General features: G+C 45.3%; 1 protein-coding gene across 1 annotated transcript in view; it reads right to left on the reverse strand.

The window, feature by feature from the left end:
- Positions 1-9,871, reverse strand: part of INTS4 (integrator complex subunit 4) — a 109,670-nt gene extending 99,799 nt beyond the window's left edge. The window contains 3 exon segments of the mRNA XM_030200084.1: positions 9,507-9,577; positions 9,579-9,619; positions 9,622-9,871. Of these exon segments, the coding sequence (XP_030055944.1) occupies positions 9,507-9,577; positions 9,579-9,619; positions 9,622-9,772 (263 nt within the window). The 5' untranslated portion in view covers positions 9,773-9,871.
- Between the last annotated feature and the right edge of the window lie 298 nt (positions 9,872-10,169).

Genomic DNA, 10,169 nt, shown 5'->3' on the forward strand with positions numbered 1-10,169 from the left:
TATTCCACCTTCACTTCATGAGCCATTCAGTTGCTTCACCCACTCACCCTGTGTTACAGTGTTGGTTAAGGTGCTCTGCCTTATATTGTGTTATTGAACTCTATTTGCCATTATCCTCTCCCACCTTATGATCCCCTATGTGGAAAATTTATTTAATATTGCACTTCTCGCTTTATGGGATATACTTTGTATATACTTGGTCCAGATGGAGATAAACTTCTTTCTTTTCTTGGAAGTGCCCTGGGCTTCCCTGGCCTCCCATAACATCAATTCATGAAACCTATTTCTCCAATGCCAGAAGGAGGGCGGCACCTCCTGCATCCAATGTCTAAGTATGCATTTTTTCCCCACGGCATAAGCCCTGCATATCAATTGTTCCAAATTCCTATCCGAAATCCCGTAGGCTGTCCTTCTATTTAAAAGTGCTCCTCTCCAGGATGGGAGTATTTTTGATCAATGATACTCTCAAGGTATTATGCACCGCCCTCCAAAATATTTTTACTCTATCGCACCTCCAAAATGCATGCAAAAAGGTATTCCGTCCTCTGTTGCATTTGGAACATTGGGCATCGGGTGTCCACCCCGCTCTCGCTGCTTGTGTTTGTGTCATGTACCCCCTGTGTATTATTCTGTATTGACTCTCCTGCAGCTCCGCCCCCCCCCACCTGTTTTGGGATATCTATGATCAGTTTCGTAAAATTTACTCCTTTCAATTCATATCCCAAGTCTTTACTCCAGGCTTCAGTAAGTGCTTCATAATTGCGAGGTGGGCAAAGCGACAGAAGCGCCTTATGTAAACTAGATATGGAAACCTGATCGTATGCATCCCCCTTTAAAAATTCCCTAAGCTTTTGACCCATTTTTGTACCCAGAGCCTCTTGATCTAAGCTATACCAGTAGTGGTGTAATTGTCTATAAGTGTAGTGATCCTTGTTTGTTAGGGATAACCTCTGCTGTAGATCTTGGAATGTATACAACCTTCCATCCGCATTGGTTAAGTGTTCCACTAAAGTGATTCCCATTTCTGCCCAGTTTTTAATGGTCCCTACTTCCATTCCAGGTTGAAAGTCCCCATTCCCTTGAAGAGGTAACTGATCACTGACATTTGGATTATGATTCCAAGCCATCATTAGGATACGCCAGATCTGTCTTAAAGGTTGTAATAAAATACTGTTCTTACATACAGACGGTAAACTAGTTGACTTAGCCTGCAGAAGAAAATTCATATGCCAAGGCCTATACAGTGCCCTCTCCCACCCAATAGGGGTATACTGATTTGTGCCTAGCACCCAGTCTCTGAGATGTCTCAGTAAGCAGGCCTGGTTATATCTTTGAATATTGGGTAATCCCAAGCCTCCTTGTGTCCAATTATCATAAAGATATTCTAAACGTAATTTGGACTTCTTCCCATCCCAAAGGAATTTCCTGCAAATCCTATTTAACTTTCGTATATCTCTTCTTAATAAGTGTATTGGTATGGCTTGTAAGATGTAGAGCCATCTAGGGAAGATGAACATTTTAAACATATTAATTCTCCCAGTAAGTGATAGGGGCAGATGGCTCCACCGCTCAAGAGAGTGTCTTGTATCCTGTAGCAGTTTCTCTATATTCAGGTGATACAACTTTGAGGTGTCCATGGACAAACTGCACTCCTAAATAACGAAAGGACCCATCTGCCCATCTCAAGGGAACACGGCCTTGCCACTCTCCTCGCGCTTCTCCCCACCCAGCAATGCTTCTGATTTTTCTCCAAATTTAACTTAAAACCTGAGAAATCCCCATATTCTACCATACATTCTAATAAAGCTGCCAATGATGTACTTGGATTAGTCAGATGAGCTAATAGGTCGTCTGCAAATGCTGCGATCTTGAACGTTTCTGCGCCCACCGCCACTCCCCTTCACATCAGGCTCCCTTGAATATCTCTGATCAAGGGATCTAATGTTAATACGAATAGCAACGGTGACCAGTGGACAGCCTTGTCTAGTTCCCCGATATACGAGAAAGGGGCAGATAGTATTCCATTAACCCACATTTGGGCCTGTGGAAGATAGTATAACGCCCGTATTGCCTCCTGAAAAAACCCGCTTATTCCATATGCTTCTAACGTCCCAAACAAAAAATCCCACACCACTCTATCAAATGCCTTTTCGGCATCAAAGCTGACTAACACGGATGGTATGGCCTGGTTAGATACTACCTCCAACGTTGTAAGTATTTTCCTGATATTCTTGGTAATACTTCTGCCCTGCACAAAACCCACTTGCGATTCCTCAACAATATCTGGCAATATACGGGCTAATCGGTTGGCTAAGACTTTAGCGTATAATTTGGCCTCATAATTAAGAAGCGAAATCGGCCTATAGGATTCTGGTTTCTTCGTATCGCGTCCCGGCTTCGGTATTACTATAATTTGTGCTAGTCGTAAGGAGGGAGGCATTCGTTGATCCTGCACTATGGTATTAAACATATCTGTGAGTGGTGGTGCCACCTCCTCCCTCAGCATTTTATAGAATTCCCCTCTATATCCATCTGGGCCTGGGGCCTTCCCCAAAGGACCCTGCTGTATTGCCCACGCTACTTCGTCATTTGTTATGGGGGCATTTAACATAGCCAGACCGTCCGGGTCCACTCGGACGTTGTCTTGTCTACTGAAGTATATCTCGCTATCTAACGGGGGTGGATCAGGGGGCGAGTATAAATGCCGTGTAATAGTCTACCAGGATTTTATTGATTTGAACATCCGTATTCTCTAATACCCCACTAGGAGAATACAAGGCGTCTATTTTTGAGGGCCCTTGCCTAGATTTTGACAACCTTGCGAGCATCCTACTATTTTTGTGGCATATTTGTATAGTTGGTATCTGTAATAAGCATAATTTTTTTGGGCCTTTTGATGAATCCCTTCATTTAGGGCCTGCTGCAATTCTAAAAGTTGGGCTTTAAGTTGCAAACTATGATGTCGCCCATATGCTTTCCGCATCTTGTACTTCTTTTTCTAATCTAAACAACTCCTTCTCCCGTACCCTTTTTTTGATGATTCGTGTATGCTATAATCTCTCCCCGTAGTACGGCTTTAGCTGTATCCCAGTATAAAATTGGGTTGTCCCTATGCTCCTGGTTAGTTTCTTGAAAATACTTATACTTCTGTGTTATGTAGTTTAGAAATGTTCTGTCAGTGTACAGCCGAGTAGGGAATCTCCATTGAAATTGTCCTGGTGCGGGCTCGGGTGGCTCCAGTACTGCAGTTACCATCGCGTGATCAGATATTTTTATGGGACCTATGTCTGTCTCCCGCAGCCTTGTAAATAAATTGCGTGAAAGGAATATGTAGTCAATTCGTGACATGGTGGCATGTGCGCGGGACAAATGGGTAAAATCCCGTTCTAATGGGTGCAGAGTCCGCCACACATCCACCAAGTCTAGGACCTCACTTAACATATTTATACCTCTCGAATCCGACCCCGACCCCCTCTTCTCCCCATGTGATCTATCCAACCTAGGATCAGCCACTGCATTAAAGTCTCCCCCTACTAGCATGGGAATTCCATCAAAGCCTGTTAGGTGTTGCAGGAGTTTTTTGTAAAAAGTTTTATTATACGTGTTGAGGGCATATACATTGCACAACACTACTGTTTGTCGTTCTATTGTTAAGTGTACAAGTACATATCTGCCCTCCGCATCTGCAACAATCTTATGAGTATGGACTTGAATCCCTTTTTTGATTAATATTATAACTCCTGCTTTTTTGGCTTGCGCCGGGGATTCGTAGTAATCTCCAACCCACCACCTACGTAATTTCTCATGTTCTTTCGCGTTCAAATGCGTCTCTTGAAGGAAAGCTATGTCTACTTTTTGTTTGTGTAATGCTTGGAGTATCTTTTGTCTCTTAATCGGCGAGGAGATGCCACCCACGTTCCAGGTCACCATCTTAAGTGCCATTACGTGAACTCATTGTTCAGATTATACACCAAATGGAGACCTGCACGTATTGAGCGATGGGGGCATCCCAGCCAATACCCCCCCTCGCTGTCCTTTTAGTATCTCTCTATATCGTGAAGTTCCCAATGTGGCTCTTAAACCAACTGTATATCCCCTGTTTCTCCAAACTGCCCATGAAGCTATAGTTCCTCAAAAAATCCTCCCCTAGCCCCACCCTTATCCCACCCAACTTCTGTCTTCCCCTACTTCTTTTGGGCACCTAAGGTGCTCAACTTCCGTGTCTCCGATCGGGGACCCCTTTTAACATGTATGTATCCAGTCTCCCCCCCTTTTGTATGCAATGGAACTTCAATGACAACATTAACAACATTAACCATTTCAAAGAAATTTAACTCAATTTCAACAGAAGCAAGTATCAACTCTTTGACCACCCTGTTCGCCATTATTCAAGTTTTCCTCTCACCAACAAAGTCTACTTGTCTGTGGAAGGACTCGGTCTGTCTTTCTCCAGCTGATCCACAAACGCTTGAGCTGCCTCCACTGTTTCATAAAACTTCACCACACCATTATGTTGAATGCGTAGTTTCGCTGGGTATAATAGACCAAAACGGATTTGTAGTTTATGCAGTCTTCCACAGACCTGCGAATACTGTTTGCGCAAAAGAGAGACTTTAGTAGAATAGTCTTGAAAGCATAGTATTTATGACCCTCTAGCTCGGAGTGTGCTCCTTTCCTAAGAGCAGTGAGTAGCGCCATTTTATGTTGGTAGTGGAGCATACGCAGGATAACCACTCTCGGTCGGTCGTTGGGCATCTCCTGGGTCCTAAACGATGTGCTCGTTCTATTCTTAGGGGTCCAGTTGTATTTTCATTGTGCAACATCTTAGCAAGCCAGGACTCCAGATATTCTCTCAGATCCCCCTCTTTTATTGATTCTGGTATTCCTACCAGTCTGAGGTTATTTCCGTCGAGAGCGGTTCTCCAATCATCCACTTTATCTTCCAAGGCTGCTACTTTTTTAGTAAGTCCTTCTATTGCCGTGGAGGATTCTTGTGCTGATGTTTCCCACTTCTCCCAGTCTCTGCTGGACCTCCTGGAAGTCTTTTGTGAATGTAGTGAACCGTTGATCCATGCCATCCAACTTGTCCATTATTTGTTGAAGTTGGTGATTTAGAGTGTCCTCCACCGCTAGCTTAACTTCCGCCACTATTCCGAAGCCCAGGCGGAACTCACCGATGGTGACGACGGGGAATTTTTCTCCGCCATCTTTGAGCCTCCTCCTTTAGATTTTTCCGGCTCTTTTTTGGACCCTCGGGTCGCCATGCACAATATAATAAATGAGTGCTTTTAAAATTTTACTGTCTTTAAATCCGAATAGCTTCCCAGGCACTCTTTTGTCCTCTATATGGTAGAAAACTAATTCTGCTCCACTATTTCAGCCGCCCTATAAGGGCTGATGTTGTTTTTCACCTCCTACAAGTCTTTCCAAGACTGAAAGTAGAGCTGTTGAGGAAGGGTGTTCCTGTCTCTTTAAATTCCAGGCTGCTCTCTTAATTCTGCTTTATCCTGCTTTCATCGTCTTCTGTTGATCTTACTGCAGTCATTGAAGCAACTGTGCCAGCTATTGTCCTCTGGTGAATATGATTTTTAAAGTCTGTGCTACTTACATTGCGCTATGCCCTCTCCTTCCCCCTCTTCCACTGCTGTTTGCATCAGTTCCAGCTCTCTCGCTGTCTATCCTCCCGGTCACAGATCCACCATCCGTTGCCAGCACCCTCTGCCTCGATAAGGACTCACTTTTTCGGCATGTAAAACGTTGCCCGATCTGTCCCTGTGCTCCGATCCTGTAGCGGTCTGCGTTCGGGTATTCCTCTGGCTTCCGCTTCTCGCCGCGTGGTATGGGGGAAGGGAGACTCGCTATTGCCAGTTCGCGCCGCTGCGGTTTGCCGCTTGTATTGTTTCCCCTCCCAGGGAGTCGGATCGCCTTCTCTTTTCCTCCCTCGTTACCCGTCCTCTAGCTGGACCTTAATGGGGGCTGAAAACAGCTGATTTATTGGAGGTCCCGATCGCGACTTTGCGGAGCTCAATGTGCGGCGGCCATTTTGGCCGGCAGCTCCACCGGAAGTCCCTTTCCCTTTCATTTTATTCTGACTATTACAATTTCTCCTATAAAGCCACAACCTACAAAAATATACTAATGCACTTAAACAAAGAAATTATACAAAACAGAAAACTACAAAGCTAAACAAATATACATAAGTCCACAATGTAAGCTTACTCACGCGTCTTCTTATTTCTCTTTAGCAAGCTCAGGAGTCGTAGCCTGTATGTTCACGTCAGTAGGTTGATCACGTCCACTTCAGTGGTACACAGTAATCAGGCGTAAACAACGCTTGCTCTCTCAAAATCCTGTAAAAAACTTCATTAACAACAAACACTTAATTTGTTATTCGTCTCGCCTTCTCTTTTCCGTTTGCGGCCTACTCCTGGCTGGCTCGCCACTTTGAAGAGAAGACTAGACGATTTAATATAAAAAGTTTATTTACAATTGTACTGCATACCTTTTATGAGGTATGCAGGAAGCATGTTCAGACAAAGCAGTCAGAGAATGCTTAAAGGCACAGATCTCTCATTGGTCTTATATAGCTTTCTTTGGCATCTGACTATACAACATCCTGTGCAAGTCTCTGAATACCACAAAACTGTTAATCATGTGCAGAACATCTGCTTTCTATTACCCCCCTACCTTCTATCCCACAGACTTTCTGGAGCCTGCCTCTGGCTAATGTGGGCCCCATCATGTCCCAGGAGATTTAGTGTTGAAACAGCTAGCTCTGCATGTTTTTTTTGAAGCATTCCACTCCAATTTTTTTATGCTTTTATTCAACAGTGCTGATGTAAGTTCACAGTGCTCTGGCCAGATGGAGTGGCGGCGACGACTCGGGGGGAGGAGGAGCGGTTCCGACGTCTGCAGCATGACAGTAGAGACTTCCCTCTCTGCCCGCCCCCATCATCACGTATTAAAGCGGGGGCGGGGCAGAGAGGGAAGTCTCTACTGCGCATTTGCGAGCGAGTACGGTCACTCGCCGTTTATATGTTTGATACTGCTAGATTACTCCTGGGGGAATTCTGTGCAAAAATAAAGAAAACAATTCTGCACAGTTTATAATTTTCTTGTGCAGAATTCCCCTATTATAAGGGCTAGCATCTCCCCGTGGCATGAAATACCTTCACCATCACCATAGCAGTTTCCTATGCACCCACCTACAGACCTCCACCCCATTCCCATGGCAAACACACACACCTCATCCACATTTTTCCAGTCTCCCTCTTACTCTACCCACCTTTTTTCCAGCCCCCCCCCCATCTGCACGCACGCACGCACACATACACACCATCCACTTTTTTTCAGCCCCCTCCCCACCTGCACACTCATCGTTCCAGCGCGGTAAGAGGAGAAGCTGCACTGCCGCACAGGCTGCTTCCTGTTCCTTTGCTGTCCCAGGCCAAACTGCTTCTTTGAGCCTCATGACCTCCGTACAACTGCACAATTTAAAGGAATCGCCAAGGAGCAAGGTGGCAGAGGAGGAAGCAGCCCGACCTGCAGCTGTGCTGGATCACCGAGTGTGCAGGGAGGAAGGGAAGCAGGCAGAAAGCGGACTGCACAGAATTCTGCGGTCTATGAAGGTGGGAGTTGGGGAATTCTGCAGCATGGGAAAGGCAGAATTCTGCAGTCTGGCGGTGGAAGTTGGGGAATTCTACACAACACAGAATTCTGCGGTCTATGGAGGTGGGAGTTGGGGAATTCTGCAGCATGGGAAAGGCAGAATTCTGCAGTCTGGCGGTGGAAGTTGGGGAATTCTACACAAATTCTGCATTGCACAGTAGCACAGAATTCCCCCATGAGTAGTGCGTGTGTGTATATATATCTGTGGAAATGCCTTTATAAAATTACCTTCCAACTGCACCATTACTACCAGCTAATTATTGCTAAAGAATCTATAGTAAGAGGCCCAATATGTGCGCAACACTGTTTGAACAGCTAGGTTTACAAAGACATTTAGAAAATGGTTTATAGACTTTTTCCTTTAGGAGCTTATTAGCCATGTGGACTTGGGAAAGGTACCACTTATCTGTGCATGTGAACAGCAAGGAATGGGGATCTACCCTATAGGAGACTGTAGGTACTAATGATTTGGATTGGCCACTGTCAAAAACAGAATGGTATGCCTCCTGGACCTTTGGTCTGACAAATATGGGGAGTGAATAAGAATCAGATCCGCTGGATCTAAATCTCATACCATCTTAAAGGCAAAACCTTCCTAATGCTCCACATCTACTCATTAGTGACTCTCTCATAATTTTAAGCTGGCAAGATCGTGACATCTGAAAATAGATATAGGGATCCTCTGGATCAGCTCCCAAGTTGCTTAAAATTTGAGAATAGTTTGAATGCTTAACATTAAAGTCCTAATCTGCTGCCATGAAAACAGAGGCCAGCAGCATCCAAGAGGAGAAAGCCGGTTCAGACTATGATGCACAGATGTGCTGGATCTATGCTGTGGAATTGTTATAATGCTGAAAATAGCTTTCAATGCCAATGTTTAACATTTTTAAAAAGAATAAGATGTCCAAATCCAATTGATGCAGCGTTAATGAGATCTGGAGGACCTGGTTTTAACCTATGGCACAATGAGGCATATTTTCAAGGCACTTAGCCTTCCAAAGTATGCCATGTCATTTGGAGGGAAGTTCTATAATATATGTGTGTAATTGTTGTACACCATCTTGAATATCATGTCCAAGAAGAAATAATAAAAAGGTTTTATTAAAAAAAATGTGTGCACATACGCAAGTAACTGCCAAAATTCAACCAAAGTGCTATTCAGTAGATACCTGTGTAACTTACACAGCACCTAACCGCAAGGGGGTGCACACATGGATGAAGCATCAGCAGAACTCAAGTTCTTAAGTAGCTTATAGAATACTGTAAGTTTCATGAGTACCTGCAGCACTTTACAGCTGGTGGAACTGCTTGCACCTAAATAGACAGACCACTGGACTGACCCAGTATGGCTATTCTTGTGTTCTCATGTATACCCCCTTAGGCTGCTATACTATAACGTATGTGCCCTATATTTGTTTAGAGCAGTAGTTCCTAAACCTGGTCCTGGAGGCACCCCAGCCAGTTAGGTATTCAGGATAGCCACAATAAATATGGATGAGAGTTTTGCCTGCAGTGGAGGTAGTGCATGCAAATCTCTCTCATGAATATTCCTTTGTTAGATATCCTGAAATCTGACTGGCTGGGGTACCTCCAGGACCTGGTTTTGATGCAACTGGTTAGAGAGAGTACGCTCCTATCAGACACTTGATATAGAACTACCCTATTAAAGTCAACAGAAGAACTGAAATTAAAACCCAAAATCTACAGATCCTAATCGCTCCCATGAAATAAAAAACGTAGTCTTTATTGCCTGGCTCTACTGCACATGCTAGAAAACAAATCTTGTCTACAAAATCCAGTCATTTTAAATAAGATCCCTTTCCTATGGTCCTTTCCACCTTGTAATAAGTTCCAGCAGGATTCGGACAACTCCTTCCACGCTCTCCGCCTCCACCGGTACTCGGGCGAAACTGGAGGAGGTACTGCAGGGCGTCAGCGGGGGAGGTGGCCTGCACAGGTCGACGTGGAGAGCAGCCGATTTACTCGGTTTGGTCAAGCGAAGCTTCTTAGCCACGGGCACTTCGTGCACTTGTTGGTGGCGAGTGGTACAGGTTTCCACATAGCCCGGGCGCCAGGTCGCCACGGCACCTAAAAACTGTGCCATGGGAAAGCCGTTACCCCCTACCCCAGTTTGGGCCACCACGGCCAGCCTGAGCCAGGCACTGCTCGGACTTGGAGGGTTAGCTTAGCGCTGCGCGAGGCAGGCCCCAAACCGGAAAAGAAAAAGAATAGTTCTTCCGGGGCAGCCGCATTCTTAGTGATGGGGGGGGGGGGCGGGCGGGCTAGAAGGGAGCTGAAGTCAAGACTCATTGGACAGCTGAGCTGATGATGAGTCGGTTCTTCTGAAGTGGTGGCGCGTGTTTTTAGGGTAGTTTGTTGCCAACAGGTTGCGGTTTTCCCGCCCAATCGGGAGGCTTTCCGCGACCGCGGTTGCGGTGGGCGGGGTCGTGATGTTGTGGGCGGGGTGATGACGGTGGGGGCGTGGTTTTGTGTGGGAAAGC

Source organism: Microcaecilia unicolor, chromosome 4 (assembly GCF_901765095.1).
Source record: "Microcaecilia unicolor chromosome 4, aMicUni1.1, whole genome shotgun sequence".
NCBI lineage: Eukaryota > Metazoa > Chordata > Amphibia > Gymnophiona > Siphonopidae > Microcaecilia > Microcaecilia unicolor.